The following is a 22,571-nucleotide window of genomic DNA, read 5'->3' on the forward strand; positions in this document are numbered from 1 at the left end:
TGTGACCTTACCCTTATTAGCCTTGAGGAGATAACGACATACATACTATTAGCAGTGATGGCATAGTTACTTTGAAAAAGTAACTTTAATCGGACTACTGATTACTCCTTGAAAAGGTAACTTAGTTAGATTACTGACTACTTGATTTAGAAAGTAACTAAGTTAGATTAAAAGTAACTTTTTTAGTTACTTTCAGCAGTTGTTAACAACAACGCTCCACCTACTGTGAAAATCACATTGAGCTTTGTCAATACTTAATTGTAAGCTATTTTATAATGGTAACATCAACAATGTGTCTCCACTGATGAGGTTGAACTGAAGAGGAGATTGTACAAAAAAAATGTGAATAATTTGTGTGGTCCACTGTTGTCTGGAAAACTCTAAGAAGGATTTTAAAGCCCCCTTACCCCAGCCTCCAGGTTCTGCGTTACGGCCCTGCACAGATTTGTGACACTTATCTTAATATTAATAATTATAACTGTGTTAAGTTGCCATTATAATTATTGGCAACTACGGACACGTTTATTCGTGGCTGTTTTCACGTTTATTGCGCTGTTTATATTGGTCTCGATGTTTGCAGTTTTCTGGAGCGCAAAATAATGACGTAATTCAGAGGTAATACATTAACTTGACATTAAAAACACAGCGGGACGGATCATCCGGAAAATGATGAACAGGGAGAGACGGACTAAAACTACCTTAATGACGGACAAATTCTGGGATTTATTATGAGTCTCTGCTTATTTCCAAGCCCAAATGAGCAACTTCACGTTCAAAAACGAGCCCAAAAAGGCGCAACCCGCCGCTCATTAAATCTGCAAGCGACTTTAAAAAATGAAGCCCAAAGCCGCTTATAATAATCGGACTTGGTGACAGAAACTCAAAAATATTCCAGTTTTTCCACCAACAAAATGCGCATCTCCCTCCATTGTTTACATTTCTGTCGCATAGAGACGTCGGTCACTCGACAAGACGAGTAGAGGAAATACGATTAAATAACAAAAGAAGATAGTAACGCAAAAATGATTTTGATAAGTAACTGTAGTCTGACTACTGGATTTGAAATAGCAACACGTTAGATTACTGGTTACTGAAAAAAGTGGTCCGACGTCAGTAACGCATTACAAATTAACGTGTTACTGACATCACTGACTATTAGCATATAACAACACTTGGGTTTCTCTGACTTGTTCTCTGACATGTCAGTGTGTGTGTGTGTGTGTGTGTGTGTGTGTGTGAGCATTTAATCGGCATGTTAAACCAGTTCTTCTGTGTTCGAGTCTCGGTGCCAAAACCTTTTGTCGTTTAACACAAAAGAATGCTGTTACATAATGCCTCCAGGCCTAAAATGCCACACAGCGAAGTTATAATACACGCCATCATAAATGTAACTTTCCCCAAACGTACTATCTGGAAATAAGGAAGTCATTAATTCTTCTCTCTTTTATAATCGCCTTTGTTGTGCTTTGTGGTGCACTGTTGTGTCTCAGCGCCCCACAGAGCAGCCTCTGATGTAATCAGCATGTGGATGTGAAGCATGAGTCCGGACCAAGCTTTGAGGCCTAATTATACAACCACATTCTGCTGAAAAGAAGAGGTTAGAGAACAATGAGCTGGAGTTGGCTGGCAGCCAGGATTTAAAGAGAACATAAAGGAAACTGGAGGCTTTGTTCTGTCACTTGTTGTCTGGTGATTCTAAATTAATTACTTTCTTATTGTGTAAAAGTTGTCTCCTCTAACTTGTACCTGTTTTTCATGTTGTTTTCCAGCTTGACTAGCTCTAAACATAGAAAAGATGTTTCCATAGAAACACTTTTATTCTGTCTGCTTTGTCTGATTCGCATCTACGTACTTCCTCAGCCCACAGTTTGAAAATTATTTGACTTTTGCCATTTCTTAAAGAACTCTTAACTATAACTGGTCAAGTAAATGCATTTTATCCTGCAGAGCTGATAGAATTTGTTTTCTGTAAATTAGTGTGCTATGACAGACTGACATGAAGGAGCCAGCAGCATTCATAAAACAAAAATGTTGATGACATCACAGCTGCTGCCCTGAATCCTGCCTTGATAGGTCAAAATGTATTGACAGTAAACGTCTTTTGTCAATTTAGAAACAGTGGAATTATTGATGAAGAGGGACATTTCCTGAGTGGAAAGAACTCAACTCGAAAAAACTCAACGGTCAATAGACTGGACTTTGCTTATTCATTTTCTGTGAGACATAACGCCAAATAATTGGTGGGAAATTCCGACTTTTCGCAGATTTTCCTTTAGAGTATATCCAAAATACAGTATACAAAAGAAAATGTAGCAATGCTACTTAGCTCAATATTGGCTGGTGTTTATGAGGCAGCCAATCCAGGACCACCATTTATTTCCCTTTTCATTGATTGGGTGCAGTCCCATGAGTGAAAATGAAGCTAAGCCTGAATGTTAGCATTTCCACTGTGGGTATTAAGGTTGAAATTTGTCACTTTTATTAAAAAAATGTTTTTACATGTTAAAATGGTCACTATGTCATGACAAAGTTGTCAATATGAGACAGATAAGATGTGAGAAAATCAGACTTCTCCACTTCCTTCCACTCCTACTATTGCAGTTTGCATTGCTTCTTGTAAAACACAGCCAATCAGAGCCAGGAGGAAGGTCTTTGAGTTGTCAATCAACTTTGTGTATGTGCTGCTTAATGTGTCAATGCCAAGAGAAAATAAATCTTACCATTGCAGCAAAGCTTTTTATTTTTTACTGTTTAGGCTGCCACTTTTTCAGTGGGCTCTCAGAACGGAATAGTGCTGGAATGTTTTTCTTGAGAGAAATATTGAGGTTTCTTTCCTTGACCCTTTGTTTCTGCAGCCTACACACAAAAAATTGGAAAGAAATGCAATGAAATAGTCAGGCTTAATAGTCTCAAATTATTTCATTTAAAAAGTACTTACCTGTGGCATCTCCTGTCTACACATTAGTAAAATAAAACTCAAGTACACACACACACACGCACATATACCTTAAATGTGTCAAGGTCTTTGAATTAGAATAGCTCCTAATCAAAAGTAATCCAGAGCAGACACTTTATATTGTGATCTATGAATTAAAAAAATCTAAATTATATAGACCAGTGGTCCCCAACCACCGGGCCGCGGACCAATTGGTACCGGTCCGTGGACCTCGTTTAGAGAGCCAGGCTTTCACATAGGTGCCTTTTGCATCAATTTTTTTTTTTTTTGTTACCATTTGTTTTAATTTTTGGGACTTGTTTTTTTATACGTTGAAAGGAGGTAAATGAATGTGAAGGGTTTCTGAACTGTAGGTAACTGCTGTCTCCTGATGATCGTTTTGCTTTGCAGGTGGCACGATGGGAGCATCGCACTCGGGGACTCTCCAGGCTCTTTGGTGGCCCCTATGTGGCCTGTTGTGTTCTGGGACTCGTCATCATTCTGCTCAACGTTTTCCGGAGCCACAGGTAAAACGAAGAAGAAGCAAAAAAGATCAGGATTTGATGGCTATCAAAATTCAACAAGATACAAAAATAATCACAAAATTTGGTATATTTGGTCGTTGTGGCAACCAAAATTCAACAATACATCCATTATGGTCTAATACTTTCAGCCTTTTATTAATTTACACACACATTCACACACTGATGGATGTAAGTTACATTGTAGGTCCAAAGACTCAAACAAAGTTCCTGAGGAAAAACATGCTACACCATGATCCTCCAACCACTTCCTGTCGTTGTCTTCTTCGTGGTTTGTGCCAGTGGCAGCATCCTGTTGTTGGTCCCATGACTTGTGTGATGCTAAAAGACCATTTCTGTTGAAGTTTTGCAGAAATGAACCAGTTTCATTAAAAAACCCACTTCGTCCCAGTGCCAAAGCGTTTCATCTAAAAACAAGGTTTTTTTTGTTGTTATTTTTTTAATTGCCATGTTTCCATTTAGGGCTGCACAGTGGCGCAGTTGGTAGAGCTGTTGCCTTGCAGCAAGGAGGTCCTGGGTTCGATTCCCGGCCGGGGATCTTTCTGCATGGAGTTTGCATGTTCTCCCTGTGCATGGTGGGTTCTCTCCGGGTTCTCCGGCTTCCTCCCACAGTCAAAAACATGACTGTCAGGTTAATTGGTTTCTCTAAATTCTCCCTAGGTGTGAGTGTGTGTGCAGGGTTGTTTGTCTTGTATGTCTTTGTGTTGCCCTGCGACAGACTGGCGACCTGTCCAGGGTGAACCCCGCCTCTCGCCCGGGACGCAGCTGGAGATAGGCACCAGCAACCCTCCCGACCCCATTAGGGAAGAAGGGTGTAAAGAAAATGGATGGATGGATGGATGTTTCCATTTAGCAAATTTATTTTCTAAATGTCAAACTGCAATTATGTTCAATGGATGATTTGTGCATCCTTGACAATATAAGTAGGCATTTCATAGCTCATTTCATCTCCAAATAAGGATTTAATCAAGCTCTATAATTTCTTGGGGTCATTAAACTTCAATGTAGTTTTCTCAATATAAAGCTGGAATTTATTCTTCTTAACAAGGGAAGTAAAGCCTTTTGTAAGATGTTTGAATACCAGCCAGTCACTGTGATTTAGAGTGCCTGGCCTTACACCAGGTGTTATCTTGATCTTTTCAAGGACTATACAACTCAGCAGTAAACTAGAGGTTATTTCTATCCTACATTAGAGATTTGCGAGGAGGGATATGTTTGTTGGGGCTGCACAGTGGCGCAGTTGGTAGAGCTGTTGCCTTGCAGCAAGAAGGTCCTGGGTTCGATTCCCGGCCCGGGATCTTTCTGCATGGAGTTTGCATGTTCTCCCTGTGCATGGTGGGTTCTCTCCGGGTTATTCGGCTTCCTCCCACAGTCCAAAAACATGACTGTCAGGTTAATTGGTTTCTCTAAATTCTCCCTAGGTCTGTGTGTGTGTGAATGGTTGTTTGTCCTCTATGTCTCTGTGTTGCCCTGCGACAGACTGGCGACCTGTCCAGGGTGAACCCGCCTCTCACCCGGAACATAGCTGGGGATTGGAACCAGCAACCCTCCAGACCCCATTAGGGACAAAGGGCATATAGAAAATGGATGGATGGATGGATGGATATGTTTGTTAATAAAAAAGTTAAAATCACCATGGAAGTATTTCTAAGCCAATCCTGTGTCATTGACCAGTCAAAGAGCCGTCGATCTTAATGGGAAGCCTGCTCACAGAAATGCTTCACATCTTTTTTCAGGATTTGAAGAGTTTAGTTTGTCTGAAAAATCCCAATAGCACAATAAATACCTTTATCATTTGAAAGTTCTCCGCTGTTTGAATACTGATGCAGAAAACCGGCGTACACAGAATTCCCCTGCAAGACGTTTGACAGCATGCTGTTGAGAAACAACAGGCTTTTCATATATTGTCATTGCAGTTTTATTTGTGCTACTCAAGGGAATAATCCTGCCCACAGTGAAACTAAATATAGATAAGTGTTACACATTTTTCACATGTTCAAGGACAAAAAGCGTGAGTGAAGAGAAGAATAGCTTTATCCGAGTTATCCGAGACGATTTTTAGTTTTTCTAGTTTTTTAAGACACGATTTGTCTGTAAGGGAAACATTGCCAGGACCTCGCTTAAACAAAATTGACCAATTATGTTTTCAGACCGGATTGCTAAAAACTGATTACCCTAAAATGCCCCCTTACTACTATGTAATGGAGTATAATATATAGTAATGCAAATTATGATCACCTCAGTGCCTGATAATGTCAAACGCATGTTTGGGAATTTAAAAAGAATTAAGGGCCTTTTCACAAAACGTTTGTGGTGTATAGTTACAAATTTAGGGATATAAAATTTAGAGCAATAATGGGATCCAATATTAATCATGCTGTTGTGGCCAATAACTGATATTTATAAGTAGTTAAATATCAGTTACGCTTTTAACACTTTGAACCAACCTAACATCTCTATCCTACACTCACTACAGACACTCACAGCACTCAGGTGACTCATTTGGGAGACAAGCAGCACCAATTGCCTGAATCTTGATTGAATTAAGTCAGTCATCTTAAAGGGGATGAATATTCATAAAGTCGGTTATTTTATCTTTAATAGTTTTATTTAATTACCCTTGTTTTGTAGAAATGCACTTTGTGTTTTGAGCACAGGAGAAGAAGTCTTTTCTGAGGAAGCACTACACTGGTATTTAATCACACAGACAGAAGATGTGCAAATTGTGCCTCCACTTGCCTTACCAAATGCCACATGCACAAAGTTTTACAAGAAGGATACGAGCAATCCAATCTGAGCTACACAGTTGCTGCTTTTACAGCAGCCGTTATGTTTTATCCCTCAAGGGCCTGCATTTCCCAGTGTGAGTCAGTACTGTGTTCATTCATTTCTCTCTGAGGTAATTGACATCTACTATCACATCCTTTTACTATAACTGACACATTCCTCTCTGCTCTCTCAATTTCAATAGACTTTTTCATTTCGGATGTGGTTTTGTTTTGTTTTCTTTCCTCTGAAAAGGTTTTTCTTTTCAAGAATACATTTCTTGTTTAAGTGTGATGAACCAGTTTGTTTACTTTTAGTCAGTGTGTGTTGTCTTGCTTGGATGACTAATTGAACGATCCAGTAAACAAGCCAGTAAACAAGCCTCCTATGAGGCTCATTCCTTCCTTCTTTCCATCATTCCTTCCTTTAAAAAAAACAAAAACAGAACAGCTATGTTTCTGCACTTGTCTAACCCTAACGTCCAAACAACTAAAACCCTCTCTTAACTTGGTCAGTGTTCATGTATGTTTGTATGAATCCAACTGTGAAAAACACGCAAACCAGAATGCTACTGGTTTTTGTGGGAAGAGCTGCTAAAAGGCCACTTATTGAGAAAGAATCAGTTTTTTCAAAAGCAGCATAAAATGACAGACTACACTTTGGCAAAGATCTAGGACAAAGATCTAGATACATTTCATCAGACCACCTGCTGTGGTCTGCTGAGACATTGATGATAATGGACGTTTTTTTAATGCGGTAGAAACGGGGGGGGGACACTGCCGTAACTGCAGCAGAAAAGGTTTGGAGGTGGCAGCATTATTTGTTGGTATTTTTGCTGCAGGAGGGACGATGCACTTCACAAATAGATGGCGTCGTGAGAAAAGAACATTATGTAAAAATATGGTAGCATCTCAAGTCCATTGGCATTAAAGGCTTGGTGACGAATTGGTCTTCCATTGGAATAATTACTCTAACCAACAAATTGGCTTAAGAACAACAGAGTTAATGTTTTGGCTTACAGAAACTCACATATCAGTCACATAGAAATTTTGTGAGCAGAGTTGAAAAGGTTTATGCGAGGAAGGTGATGTACAAATATGAATCAGTTACACAAGTCTATAGAAAGAACTGAAATACCTGCATACTCCACTACTCTTCACTACTCTGTGAAGCTTGTGGAAGGCAGTTACTTCAAATGGATAAGTAGATACAGCTTATTTTGGCACTCATCAAATGGATACTTTCTACAATCCTATCAGACCAAATATTTTACATCTTATGACTTCAACTATGTGTCAAAAATGTGCATTTGTGTGACGTTGGAGGTCTTCAGATCCTTTGAGGCTCTTTCAAAGTCAGTAGTTTGAGGGAGAACTTCTGTGTAACCCAAAGCAGTGGTCCCCAACCTTTTTAGTTCAGCGGACCGGTCAACCCTTTGTAAATTTTCTGCGGACCGGGGGTGGGGTGGGGGCGTCACATTCTGGCTTGTGAGGATCGACGCCGTTGTTTCTTACTCGTTCTGCTGCATGTTGGCGCGCAAAACGTAACCGACAGCATCCGGTTTAGGATTTTCAAAATAAAAGCTCCTCCAGACTCAATACATAGAACGGACACATTTAAGTTTTTTTCTTGCGCGGCCCGGTACCAATTGGTCCACGGACGGTACCGGTCCGCGGCCCGCTAGTTGGGAACCACTGACCCAAAGGACTGGGTTCTTTTGATTAAAACGCAAAATTACCATACAGTCAAAACATTGAAACCAGGTTTATTCACCGATCTGATCAATGGAGGTATTTAGTAAAATCATTCAAAATGTTGAAGTAACTGCTTAAATGTAGGACAAATAAACATAGTCAGTGAGGCTAAATACATTGGACCCTGCTTAGCCAGAAGCAGAAATGTTCTGTTCTGTTTATGCTTCACTATTGCCTCTCATTAGTGTAATTATAAGGCTTCAGGGAGATGAACTCACTCAATGCTATTATTAACAGCCCTAATCAAATTTGTAATATAGGGCTTGCCACATTTAGTAGCACTAAATGTAAACATAGAATATCCTTTTATCGACTGTTGTTGTTTGCAAAGTCTGTGCTTAAAAAAATAACTCAGAAAAATGCAAATAGATTGTAAATTGGTTGTCTTTTATCTATTTATGCTGCACAGATATTTATAGCATGTTTTATCTAAAGTTGTAGTTGTACTGATTTGACTGCAGTGGAGAATGTTTTTATGTCATTTCATGAACATGTTCTACAAATCTTATGCATTCTGATTAGTCTTGATATCAAAGTGTGTGAAGTACTGTGCTGTAAGGCAATGTAGGAGTTCTTAGAGCGCCATTGAAACATAAGGAAGGTAAGCGTCAGTGGGGCAGGCATTACACAAAAGAGTCAGGCGACAAGTGAAGATCAGTGGTGGTGGTATTTTTTTGCAAATGTTTTTTTTATTATTATTATTTCTGCTAAGTCTCCCATTGATGTCTCCTCCTTGTGTTTAAATCATGTAATTGTTTGTGCTCTCTTGGAGTAATTTTGGTAAGCTGGACTCACTCTCACCACCGTTTCATGTTTTCTTTATTGGTGGATAATAGTTTTCTGATCACCTAAAGCCTTTTTAGCATTTTCTAAAACTGACAGATATCAGTAACTTTCTTTCTCAATTGTTATTGATGCTCCTCCGTAATTTGGGGAATAATGTGTTGATTTTTAAGATCTTTAAGCTTACTTTCTTTTTATACAGGTTCAATCTACATAACTTTTAAAAAAAATCTACAGGTAAAATTGAGTGAATGTTTCTATTTAGTGTTAATAATCTCTTTCTACTAAGCCTATTTCTTTCTGAAACTAAAAGTGGGTTGATGACCTGAAACATTTATATGCAAAGGACAAAAGAAATCTGAAGGAAGACAAATATTCACTGTAGCGCAGTAATTTAAATAATAACATTTTTATATATTTGATAGTTACATTTTTTTTTTTCTATTGAAAAGTTGGTCCCCATTTTCATCCAAAGAAATTGGCTATGGAGGTTTTCCAGAATGGTTGTTGAAACCTTGAAAAGACAGAAAATGTTTCACAGCAACACAACGTTCCTTTATTTCTGTGTTTTAAAGACAACTGACTCGCAAACCAAAGCTTTCTACCTTGGCCTTCCCACACCTCCTCCTCTTCCTCCTCGGCCCTCTATTTATTTCTACAACTAGACTTTTTTTTTTTCCTCTCTCTCTTCCTGAATGGTTCAAAAACAGCATTGAATATGTTTAGCCTTTTTTGTAATTTGCCATAATCTGGTGGAACTGCTGTGGTTACATGAATACTTGTCTGAAATTTTTCTTACATTAGAACTGACTCATTGTCCGCTGTTATGGTGGTTCATCCATTTACGACCGCTGACCACCTGCCCACCGCCCCCATCCTACCAGACCCCTTTTCCCCCCGTCTCTTTTCTAATCTAAATCCCAGCAGTGCACCTGTCCAGAACGTGTTATTCAACAGTCTGCCCAGCAGTGGCTCTTTGTGTCTGACGTGGTACAACAACATGCGCCACATCACATTTCACTTCCTGGTCACCTTTAACAAAGGAAGCGCGCCATAAGAGTCACAGCACAGACCCCATAACCCAGTTTTCTCCACTTAACCCCAAACCTAGTTTTCACTCGGGAGCCATTTTAGGCCCCCCAAGTAAAATGCTGCTCACTGCTCTCCACATATGAATGTGGACTCACAACTGTACAACCTGTTCAGTTTTGCGTAATCTAAAAGTGCTAAAAGCGGCGGGCTACTTGCGTTTGTAAAGCAGATTCCGAAAAGCTCAGGGAAGTGTCGACATAAATAAGCAACAATTGACTATATTTAGGTGATAAAGCAAAAGAGACACTTTAAACCAAGCAGAAAGTGAAACAGAGTCTATTTAGATTAAAAGTATTTAATTACGTTGATTCAAGATATTGAGGAGAATATCTGAAAAGTTGTAATAAAATCTGTTGGTCTGTTTACCAGAAGTAGTCAGGAATAATAATTAGTGTTGTAAAACTATTATAAAACTTTTTTTAATTATTTTTATTTTGGCTCTAATACGATTTCTCTACACTGTTTCCCTTGATACTACTTTTAATTTGTGTAGCTCATTCTTTTGTTGTAAAAGCTTCTAAATAAAATAATTTTATTTTTAAGTCATCAGTGTTTCTAGTTTAAAATTCTGGAGCCTGCCAGCTGCAGTATTACAGATGTGTTTGTGGAATTGTAAGTAAGGTCATTATTAAACAAGCCGCTTCATAACAGGAGCTGATTAATATGTCAGTTCACAGACCAGACTCAGTCATTTCTGTTCTCTGTTCACCACTTGAATGTTCACAGCCACAAACTGTCCGAGCAAAAAATCCAGACACCGTTAAATATTTATAGTTTTCTTACAAAAATTTCACAAGTTGTCGAATCAATTTTTTTTTTATCTTTGGAAAATAGTCTGAAAATTGCCATTGAACACTTAGAAATAAACTTTGGTTCTCCAATTAAACAAAACAGATACAAACACCATCAATAAACAAAACGCTAAGCAGGAATGTAATAAGAGTCATACCAGTTACCATTCTTGTCACTGCTTTTTTAAACTTTAGAGCCTTAAAGTGAACTGTTGCAAAATATTACTAATTAATATTTTAGTAATCTATCGATTATTCATATGATTAATCGAGTAATCGGCAGTGTTGTAGTCAAGACCACCTAACCCGAGACCAAGACCTGACCAAGACTTTTAGGGTCCGAGACCAATCAAGATCAATAACTGAGGGAAGTCGAGACCGAGTCAAGACCAAGACCAGCGCCCCATCCTACATGACACAGTAAAATATGAAATATGATCAAAATTGCTAATCAAATTGATCTGAAAGATTCGCATTCCCATCAACACACCAAGATATTAAATATTTCGAACTGAAATACATTTAACCAAAATTACAAGCAGAACAAACTCTTGGTTCTGCTTGTCTAAAGAGATAATGCCCTGGGCATTTACCCATATCATTCATGTCTGCACCATTAATCATAACAGTTGAGCCAACGCTCAACTATGAACACTGACCAAGGAGCAACAAGCAAGAAGTAACCAAGCACAAGATGCTCACCATCACTGTTCTCACCCTCTCTCCACTGCATGAAGTCAGGCAGCACAATGCTGCAATGTCTACCATCATGGGAGACATTACAGCTCTGAACCAGCAGCTCCCGGAGGAGAAAGACTACCGTACTCCAGGCATCACGCCAGTCATTTTAAGGATGTTTATTGGTCCCCAAAAACAAGAAAAACCCAGGCTTTATCGTCAATCAATAAAATCTCCAAGGGCCGAACTTGAAAATTGGACGCTATGCCGCTAACACTTAGCTTTCGTCAACAACTCAGAGGTGGAAGTGAGAGCTCCACGCAACCCAAGTAATGTTCCGGCCGGAACACGGTGCGCTAAATATTAAGACATAAATTAACGAAGCTTCAAGGCAGGTACAGCTGACTAATAAGAAATGCACATCTTGTCAGTTACTTCAAAATTTCTTCATCACTACAGTGTTGTGTTGCTCTGAGCTCCAAAACAAACTAAATCCCAGCAGCAAAACCTCCAGAGTTTAGTGCTTAATACGTTCTGAGGTAACATGTTTTCAAAAAGGTATCGCCAAATCCAAACAGAGCCCCTTTTAAAGCAGTCACCGACCCCTCTGTGCGCTTTCGATCCGAGCACCAGATAGAAAATGAAAATGCTTTTACTGCATGACTGCACTTACACAACGCACGACCCTCGCATCATCCGGAGAGAGCAATCGAGAGTGACGTCAGGCAACTTTAAAATGCACTCCAGTAAACAAGCACTCTCTTTTTCCCTCCGAATTCAGCAAACACACTTTCACGCACAAAACAGAACACGCATTAAGAGGAGACTGTGGAGAGTCATGGAAATATAGCTCTGGTCTTTTGGCAGGTTGTGCACCTGCTGCAGGTGTGCAACTGGTTTGTTCTTCGCATCAAAGAGACAGATTCCACTTGTTCAGTTAAGAAATAGCGGCGTGTGTTTGATCTGCAGTGCAGTGCTTCTGCGGTGTTCAATCTGATGTCAATTCATTATTTTAGAGGTGGGTGTTTATTGAGTGGATTTGCAGTGATGGAACAAGGTGCACCTGCTTCATTTCTGAGGGTCTTTAAAGAGGCAGTATCATGCAAAATTGACTTTTTTCAGCTTTGCAAGTTATAATGTTATTCTGTCATCAAAAACGTACCTGTAATGTTGCCTTGATTCTTTCATGGATATTTGAGTAATTCTTGAATCCCCCGTGACCCACCTCAGTCAGCTCCTTCAGACTAGACAGCAGCAATTAGCACATACCCGGTGTAATTGCACATCTGCTGAGCTCATAATACAAGCTGCTTCTCAGTGCAGCACTGTTAAAAACATTGTTAAAGGGTTAACAGAGGAGCCATGTTGCAATGACTTCCTGGAGGCTGAGTTTCAGAATGGGCAGGAGTTTCTTAAAGACACGGAGGCCCAATTTCAAGGCATTAAGTTAAGAAGTCAAATTTCTTTTAAGTCATATTTCATATGTAGAGCATTTTTATAACAACCGATGATTACTTAGCTACTTGTACTATAAAATGGCATCATGTGTCTGGAAAATACATAATGTTCCGTCTTTTAAATGGACTGGGAGAAGGAAATTTATTATTTCCTACATGAAAATGTAATTTTACCTTCAGTAACTTCCTAAATATAGACTTGGACAATGAAAACTGCTTGCAATGGCTTGATTTGACTGTGTTTCAGTGTATGAGATGGACTTCCACAGTTATATTAAAATGACTTTCCATACATCGTTTACCAAATAGAGGTATTGAATCTTCCTAACGATTTGGGGCTTCGTGGACACTTTACGGTGGCCCACAAGGATCAACGAAATGGAAAAGTCACAACACAACAGCTTTCTTCCTTTTGGCTCCAAAACTTGTTTACCAAAGCAACTATTCCCTGGTGCTTGCTATGGGGAATTTATCATAATAAGAGTAGGGATGTAATTGGCTACAACAAAATCATGAACAAGTCTTTCTGGGGGGGGTATTTTAAAGTTATATACCGAGTCTGAAAGTGCAGGTTGTAAGCTTCCTAATGATGTCAAAGACATGGAAATTGAAAATAAAATGAAGAAGACATTTGGCACATTGCAGTTAACATGAGGGAGAGGACAACCCTTAAAGTACCAAAAGAATTTCCCCCAAACCTGCCGAGCAACCTGGGGTATGCTAACTAGTCTAGTAGTTATAAATTTCTGGTCATCACTGTGAGTACTTCACTGGTGACAAATACACTGTGAGAGGCTATGGTGTAAAAATAGTGTTTATGACCCCAGGAAAATTGAGTGCTTTAGCAATATTGAAGCAAAAAAGAAAAGAATCAAAATGAATCTAAAGTAGCTAATGAGCAAGTCGTTTATTTTGTTCCACTTCATGCCGGATGTGTCGGTTTGAGAGGAAGTCGAATCCCTTCAGTGTTTAAGACCCTGAGGAAAAGTTGGGCGAAATGAGCATCCTGGAAAGTACACTTGCATATAAAATATCCTGTTTTATTGATCCTTAAAACTTGCATACAAACTGCAAGGTATTACTGAAAACATATGAATAGTGCCGTATGAAATAATTTTTGTAAATAAAGTAAAAAGGATAAATGTAAAGTAAATTAGGAGGATGGCTTTCTGCTTATTTTTGCAAATTACAAAGAGAACATCTTTACAAACCACTTCTATTAGAAATCTTGAAAGTGTGAGCTATTACTTATAATCTCACTTTGCCTTAACAGGCATGTTGTCTTTTGGCAGCGTTGGCAGATGGTCACACTAGTCATTTTCTCCTTAATTTTCACAACTTTGCTAACTTCTAGTCCAATGATATCACTCTAAATCATGTTATCACATTGCTGATCTTTATTTATTTGGTTAGTTACATTTCACCAAAACCATTGGGGATTGACCTTGGCATCGGCAGTATTCGATTGAAAAAAGCTCTTCAAATGAATACATTCAGGACTTCGCTTTGAGTTTTTGATTCTTTGAACTAAGCCATGATGTACTTGATGTAAGCACACCTGATCATGTGTTTCAGTCGGGATCAGAAGATGTGCATGGCATTTTTACAAAAGCAAACTTTGGATATATTATCCAGAAAACAGCCAAACAAGGACAGCTTGGGTCTAGCTCTGTCTTTATATTGGCCAGTTACTTATATCTTCTTGCTCTAACCCCAAAGTATTGTAGGTTTAGTAATTATATATATTTAGTATTATACCACATTAAAATTTGAATGCAATTATTGTTATTATTTTATTTATTTATTTTACATACAAAGGTACCGGCCAGAACCTTTGTAGTTGCGCGTTTCTGGTGTGCCTGTGAATCTGATGCACAAGCAACATCCACAAACTGCAACGGACGACAAAGCTGCTTCTCTTTACGTAAAGAGAAGCAAAGAGGTAAATGAAGTAAAGAGAAAAACTTCATTTTTGCTTCAATAGACAATCTTAACGATCGGTTCTTAAATAGAAAATGTTGTTTATTGCGATACTTCTTTTGCATTCTCTGATTGTCTATTGTAAGTTTTGTAAACTGTTTTATGTGGTTCACACCAAATTGCATAGCTTTCCCCTTTTTTTTCAGTTTTACCTGACTGGTTATTTCTTTCAATGTTAATATTCAACAAAGGAGACTAAAACATGGTACACTGTGTCAGTGTAGAACTTTAAATAAAGTTATGCCTCATCTGTGTTGCTGTACAGGATGACAGTGGTGATGAAGACCCAGGCCAGATGGGAGCTGATGGAGCGGACGGATGTTTTCTACGTCGGGATCTCCTTTATAGTGATGGGAACGGTTCTGGTGGTCAGCAGTTTTCTCGCTCTGGGCTTCACTGGAACATTTTTAGGTAAATTTCGAGTCGTTTCTGACAGTAAATGTAGAGTGTATCGGTACACATATTTATATACAAAATATCCATATGGACCTGGTGGTCCATATGTAAGCTCAGAGAATGCAGTGCAACGTTCTGTAGCACAACTTTTAGACGTGATACCAAAACTAACACAGTGGACTCCCATCCATCACTAACTTCCACTCCTTAGAAAAATGAAGATTTTAGCTAGTTTTTATTTTATTTTATTTTATTTTATTTAAAAACCACAACAATAATCTTCATAGCCTCCATTTTTAATCAACATTAACGAAACAAAAGTAGGTAATAATTAACTGTATGCCTTAAGAGCTCTAATATTTATTTCCAGCTTGATTTTTGAATGTACTTTCACTTATTATTCTCCCTATTACTATTCATGTATTCCATTTTCTTTCCCAATTACTAATTAGCTTCTTTCTATTCCAAGAAAATCCCCTTTGTTTTAGTTTGACAAATGCATGTCAGTGTGTTCAGTGCGAGTCCTTGCTCATTGGGATGACCGTCTGTCTTGTCCTGCTGAAAACATTCTGGCATCATTGCAAACAAACACGAGCGCTGCAGCACTGACCGCTCGCTAATTCTTGAGATGTAGATTGTAGGTCAGGGACCTGAGTGGGAGAGACTCATAAATGACCCAGACTGACTGTCCCATGCTTTTCCTGCCTCGCTCATGTCCACCACTGGGTTCAGACAGAAGAACCAACAGGAGGGGACAGGAGTCCTCCATGTTTGCATCTCTGGAGCGCACCATTTAAAATGGAGATTGGAAGAAGTGGGGCAGTGGATGGCACAAGAGAAGATGTCGCAATTATGCACTGCAGCGATCATTTAAATATCTATAGAAACAAGTGATTGTGAATGAAAGAACAGCAGAAAGCAGTTTGTTTTTTTGGTTTTTTTAAATGGTTGTATTTGTTCTGGTGTAATCATGGCGATTTTAGGAGTAGAAAACTACGTCCCCAGTAAAAGGTGGCACATGTGGAAAGACAACTGGTCCAGCCTTTTAGCTAGAAGCATGATGTCTTGTACTCCAAATGATGAGTCATTCACGGATAAAAAGGCTCTGTAATTTCAGAAACACACGTGTGTCAAGTCAAAGTATAACAGACAAGGTAGGGCTGAAACCAGAAGTTTCCCTACAGAGAACCAAGGAGCAACACGTTTCCAAATAACTGAGGAAAGTGGACAAGTCGGAACAAAAAGTTTCCATAAGCGATGACTCAGATTCTTTCAACGGACAATTCATTTGACAGCAAGTCGCAATAGAAACAACAACGCACCAACAATTAATTTTTATCTGTAGGTCATGGTACTAAATTCCTCAGCTTCAGCCAATGGTGGTCAACAGACAAAAGCTGTTGATACTGCTGAGTCTGCACCTTTATTCTGAAGAAAATTTTACTTGAAAAGATAAACACGAAGGTTTCTGTCTGTTGGCAAAATGAACATAACATATATGTTTTTCTGTTTTTATCATTTTATGTGAGGAAAAAGTCCAAACTACGAGATGGAAGAAAAAAAAATTCTGAGATTGAAATCTGAAGTCTCAGATTAAAGTCCCAGGATAGTGTGGAGAAATTCTAAATTATGAGGAAAACAGTCTGAAATCTGAGATGGGTGGGGGGAAGTAAAAAAAAAATCTGACATTAAAGACACAATTCAGAGATTAAAATCTCAGATTTGAGAACTGAGATTAAAGTCTGAATTCTGAGATAAAAGTTTACTTCAACCCCAGAATTGTGTGGAAAAAGTCTCATTTCTGAGATGGAAAAAAGTAAAAATTCAGAGAAAATTAAAAATCACAATTCTGATATAAAAATCTGAAATTGGATAATAAAGTCAGAATTCAGAAATAAAAGTCTGACTTTCACTCAGAATTTGTGGGGAATGAAATCAGAATTGGGAGAAAGAAATCATAATTCTAAGATGGATAAAAAAGTAACAATTCTCAAATTGAAGTCTGGACACTTAAATTTGAGAATTGTGATGTTAAGCCCAGTATTGCGAGACAACACTTGACGGAGTGCTTTATGGTTTATGTCCATTATATTCTCATTTGTGAACGAATTAGGATGCAAAATGTTCTTTTGCAGCCACATTTGATACAAGGTAATCAAGTGTCTGATCGTCACAGGCTGTCACCCATTCCATCTAAATCCTGTTAGCAAATGGGCTTCCATTTACCAGCTTACCAATCCACCGCTCGGTTCTGCTCGGTTCTGCTCGGTTCTGCTCGGTTCTGCTCGGTGTGAGCCTGCGCTTCGTCTGAAGGTTTCTTTTCAGGACATGTTCTTCATTAAACGAGTGACCTGAAGATTTAAACTGCCTGGCTCAGGAGCAAAGGCAACTTTACAGTTTAATTGAAGTCATGATGCTTTTTTTTATATGCGTATAGAACAGTAAAGCAGCAAAAAAAAAAAAAAAAAAAAAAACATCGTTAAAGTCACGATTGGCTCCCAGGTCTGAGTGAAATGCCAGTCGCCGCTTTGCGGGTCAGAACAATCGAGGCTGATTATATTGTGGGAACGCCAGCTGAATCTGGGCGTCCGCCTAATGCCAAGCAGTTCCACTTATATAATCACCTTTCTTTTGTGCGCTTTCTGTGCTGTTAAGAAAGAGCATACATAATGAAAAGGCGTTATGTAATTCGGACATTACCGGCCTCCATTTGACAGAAAACGGGGCCAGCAGCAACAAATGCGTAATTCAGTGGCTTTTCACCTGCTGCGTGTGTATTTGTGTGTGAATGTGAATATTTCTACGTAGGTGGGCAGGGGAGGCATAAGAGAAATAATCAAATGTGCACATCCTGTTGCTCTTATCACACCAACTGGGTCAGATAACATTTGTGTTTGCCGGGGCACCACACTGGGAACTTACTGCATAGCAAAATGTGTTGGACGTACGAGCCGCAGTGAGGAGTGTCCTAGTTCAGCTGACCTCATGTCCAACGACGCTAACCGCAAATAAACATCTTAACTACCTTTATCTTCACATGACTGACTTAGAAAAACAATCTCTGCCGTTCAAGCTTTTCATTCTTTCTCTTTATTTTGACTTTCAATGAAGATATTAGCAACCAAACGAATTGTGTAAAATATCAGGTGAGACGCAAAACATGGCAGATTAGTGTTTTGTTTTTTAATAAAAACGTTACCTTGTCACAGCTGAAGGGTTACAGCAACACCTTTAGGTTAGGCTATGTCTGAAAGCAATTTTGAATAATGTACCTAAAGTATGAAAACGTGCAGTAAGTCTTAAGTGAAATTTCCAAAGATGAGCCACATTTTTAAAGTGCAGCCCTTTCCGTAACCGATAGAAGAAAACACAAAAGGATAAAACGCAGCAACTTTACTGCCTTCTTTTGAACTTCTTTGAATGCCTGTGCAGGTTGGCAGCAGATAATGTCTCCATACTAGAATAGCTGCCTTTTTTTAGAAGCCTTCCTGCTGAACACTTTCCAGCTGACTGGTCACTGGGAAAGCCAGCCAGACTTAAAATGGGTCATAATTTCCCAATACATCTGTAATTAGTGTCAAGTAGAGATGGAACGTATACACACACACACACACGCTCACACACACACACACACACACACACACATGCCAACAAACGCATAAGAGAACATAATGTTTCCAGAGTGCTGCTAGCGTAATGAATGTAAAACTGTTTTTACGTTATCATCGCCATTACAAATACATTTGACGGAACTCAACGTTCTGTCAAAACATCGAAAATCCAGTCGAACTTTGTTGTCATTTACCTGTTTCATACATTTGTGGCTTTGTTTGTCTTAAAGAAATTCTTTAATCCAATGTTTCTGTGTTTTTTGTGTAGGTGACTATTTTGGCATACTGATGGATGAGAAGGTGACCGGTTTCCCCTTCAGCGTCGTAGAGAACCCGATGTATTGGGGCAGCACAGCCAACTACCTCGGCCTGGCGCTCATGTAAGTAAATGTTGCCAGTTTTCTACCGATGGACAAACAGTTCGCTGTTAATCACCACCTTGAAGGTTTGTCGCCCCGAGACGATGAAACTCCATCAGAATTGATGCGTTTGGCCGGGCAGAACGGCACCGGCGTACGTCAAACGGCGTTCTAAATGAGGAGAGTGCGCGCATAATTGATGAACTCCCGACCTAAAAATGGAACATGTTGTTGTTCTCAGAGTTGCAAGTCTCGGCTGAAAAACGCAGCAAGGTAAAATAAGTTTTACGTGTGCCCACAGTCTCCATGGCAACTGTGACAACACGGCTCGACGATTAGAGTGTGTGGTTGCTAGGCAAGCTTTTATGGAGTTGATGAACCAGACTAATAAAATCTGTGAGTCTCCTTTCTTTTTTTCCCCCCTCTCTCTCTTCTTCATCACTTTTTTTCCCCTCTTTGCTGATAAAACTAGTCTGGATTAGGGACGCTTTCTTACACCTCTACTTGATTTTGCTATGTTCAAATGTCTCTTCTTTTTCTTGCGTGGTCAGTTTTAAATGCCGTTGACTTCATATTTAGTAGCTTCGTTGTCAAATGTACTGAAACCCTCGCAAATTTTCTTTTTCATCGTGGGCATAGTCAAACCAAAACTTGAATTTGAGTCGAGCAAGAACAATGAATCAAATAACAATGATTTAAAGTAATTTGGTTAAATGTGTAAACTTCAGGTAATAGGTAATATTATTTTGCAAATATTTCCCAAGATGCTAAGCAATATGGCCTAAGCTTTCATTTAAAAAACAGTGAAAAGGTTAAACTGCCATGAGAGTGAAAACATTTTGGAGGTTTTGTAGGTAAGAGGGCTGTAATGGGCTTAGATAAAATGTAAAGTTGGATATCATTTGTGTCAAAAATTTAATTTGATCTTTCATTTATGGAAGGCATCACCGACAGGAAGTAGATGATCAACAAAACAGGACAGAGGAAGAACACCTGCAGTACATGAACATATTGACGTATACTAGTCCCAGAACTTTAACGTGTTAGTTTCCATTAATTAATTACATAGATTTTAAGGCACAAAAAATATAAAAGCAATTAATCACGTTTTTTCTTCTCAAACATACTAAAGTCCTGAGTTGGAATCTTTGTATTCACGTTTCTGGTGTGGCCATAAATCTAGTGCACAAGCTAACAGTGCTAGACGAAGAAGCTACATCGATCTGGTGGAGTGACAATTACAACAGAAGGTTTTTTTTGTGTTTGTGGATTTTTAAGCATCATCATATTGAGTTTGTTGTTGCTACAATGAATCTTAATTCTTATAATGGTAACCAAAGTAACGGGCAACGACAGGATAAATGGCTATTCAAATGATGCTTCATGTTTTCACTTTGGTTGGAAAGATGTACTTTCTGTAATACAACATTGGCCGGTTTTTAAGTTTAGCGAATTACCTCATTTGGTGATTTTAGACATCTTTTTAATTCTGTAAAGAAATTGTGGCTGCACAGTTTTGTGGTTGGTAGCACGGTTGCCTTGCAACAAGAAGGTCCTGGGTTTGCATTGTCTTTCTGAATGGAGTTTGCATGTTCTTCATACACGTTTTTTTTTATCACAACTTAAATTTCTCATTGAATTAATTTTCTAATCATGTTATCACTAACAAAGAATAACCGTAGGAGCGTTTTTGTTTACTTTGAGCGAATGGCCTCAGGCTGTAGACAGATAAAAGCCTCTCTGTTAGCCCTCGAAACCCATCAGCTTTTTCTCTCCTGTTTGTGTGAACTGGCCACTAAATGAGCCCACACCTGTTAGAAAATGTTCTGAAAATGTTGCACTAAGACAAGCTGAACAGAGCGGTGGATATAAAATGGAATCTAAATAAAGCTCCGTCATGTTTTTCCAGTTAATGACCAAATGTTGGATTTTTATTTTTTTTTAGATCATGTCAACAAACTGGTGAAGTAGAGTTTTATTTTTTTAACCAACAGCTATTAATACCAACATATCCAGTAAACAATAATTCTGAGAACTATATTTGCGATAATCTAATTTTATTTTCAAAATGTAGGAACATTTAAGTTGAAATAATTCATTTGTAAACAGAAGCGTTTTGCAATTGATCTGTTTTGTGGTGACATTTTGAAATGTGGAGCATCTGGCGAAGCCTTACTTTATAATGTCAAACAGACATCACTGCTGATGGAATGCCTCTAATTGAAATAGATTTGTTATTAAAAGCCTAATTCACAGCAGACTCTCAAACTATAACACAATGAAGTACATTCTAAATTGGCCCATAGTTCGTACAAGTAAGTCCATAATCACTCAGTTTTCCAAAAGATTTATGTTAATGTCTGGGCTGCCCTGTGATAGACTAGTGAGCATTACCCTTTGACTGTCGTCTGTACCTGCTTGTTCATGCAGGTACAGACGATGGACGAATGAATAATGGATTCAGGAGGTCGCAAATGAGAGCTCTGGTATAAAGAGGCAAATTAAGCATAAAAACATAAGAGAACATTGCTTTATAGTATTCAGATGTTGAGTGATGGTGTGGAAATTCTACAATCACCTTGGTTTTTAGTTGTCGTGCACCTTCCCCTACCCTTCTCTCTGCTTTGCTCCTTTTTGAAAGGTTTGTTTTTATTAAAACCATCTTCGCCGAGTGCATTACAACTGCGGTCAGGTATATTAGAGACATTCATCATGTGGTGGGGCGTGGGGTCTCTCAGAGAGACGGAACAAAGATGCTCCCAGTCTGAGAAGATCACTCTGCGCTCTGGGCCACATCGAGCCCTCAAACGCTGGGCTGCCATGTTGGTGTGCAGCTACATAAGCGCTGGCTTGATTGGGAATCTGATTGGCTGGAGAAAAAGGAGTGTTTTGTAGTATTGATAGTGTTGATCAGAGCTAGTAAATCACTGTCATTCTGACATCAATGGCAGTTGCCTTTTTGGTGTTAAAATGTCACTCCAGGTATAGTTGTTTTTCTTGTTGGTGGAAATTTTCCACTTGTTTCCCAATAACTAAAGTAACAAGCAATGAGTAAAGATCATTTTGCTCCACTTGCCATTTTGCGCCGTTGTAGTTTTGCTTGACTCTTATCCAACTTCTGCTTCTCCAGGTGTAGTCGGCTGCACAGGCAAAAATTCTGAAACAAAAACAGAAATGTCAGAAAACTCATGTTCATCGACTGGTCGACGTATTCAGACACAATGTGTCGTCACATTCTTTAAATAATGGCCTAAGTCTCTTTTTTTTTTCCTTGGTAAAAGTGTGATTTTGAAGGAAAAAAATTACCACCTCTGTCTTTCTGAAAAATATTTTAGGCAAGAAAAAAAAAATCACTATTGGCTAAAAATAACTGACCATTGTTTTGGGATGGTGATGTCTGTATGTTCATTTATGTTCTAAGACATTC

At 38.8% G+C, this 22,571-nt stretch overlaps 1 protein-coding gene across 3 annotated transcripts in view; it reads left to right on the forward strand.

Moving 5' to 3' along the window:
- Window positions 1-22,571, forward strand: part of pemt (phosphatidylethanolamine N-methyltransferase) — a 55,636-nt gene that overhangs the window by 24,180 nt on the left and 8,885 nt on the right. For all 3 annotated transcript variants that reach the window (XM_044102636.1, XM_044102637.1, XM_044102635.1), the window contains 3 exons: window positions 3,347-3,462; window positions 15,044-15,189; window positions 19,054-19,165. In XM_044102636.1, the coding sequence (XP_043958571.1) occupies window positions 3,347-3,462; window positions 15,044-15,189; window positions 19,054-19,165 (374 nt within the window). The remainder of the gene's footprint in view (window positions 1-3,346; window positions 3,463-15,043; window positions 15,190-19,053; window positions 19,166-22,571) is intronic.

The sequence above is a fragment of the Gambusia affinis genome, linkage group LG20, assembly GCF_019740435.1.
Source record: "Gambusia affinis linkage group LG20, SWU_Gaff_1.0, whole genome shotgun sequence".
NCBI classification, from domain to species: domain Eukaryota; kingdom Metazoa; phylum Chordata; class Actinopteri; order Cyprinodontiformes; family Poeciliidae; genus Gambusia; species Gambusia affinis.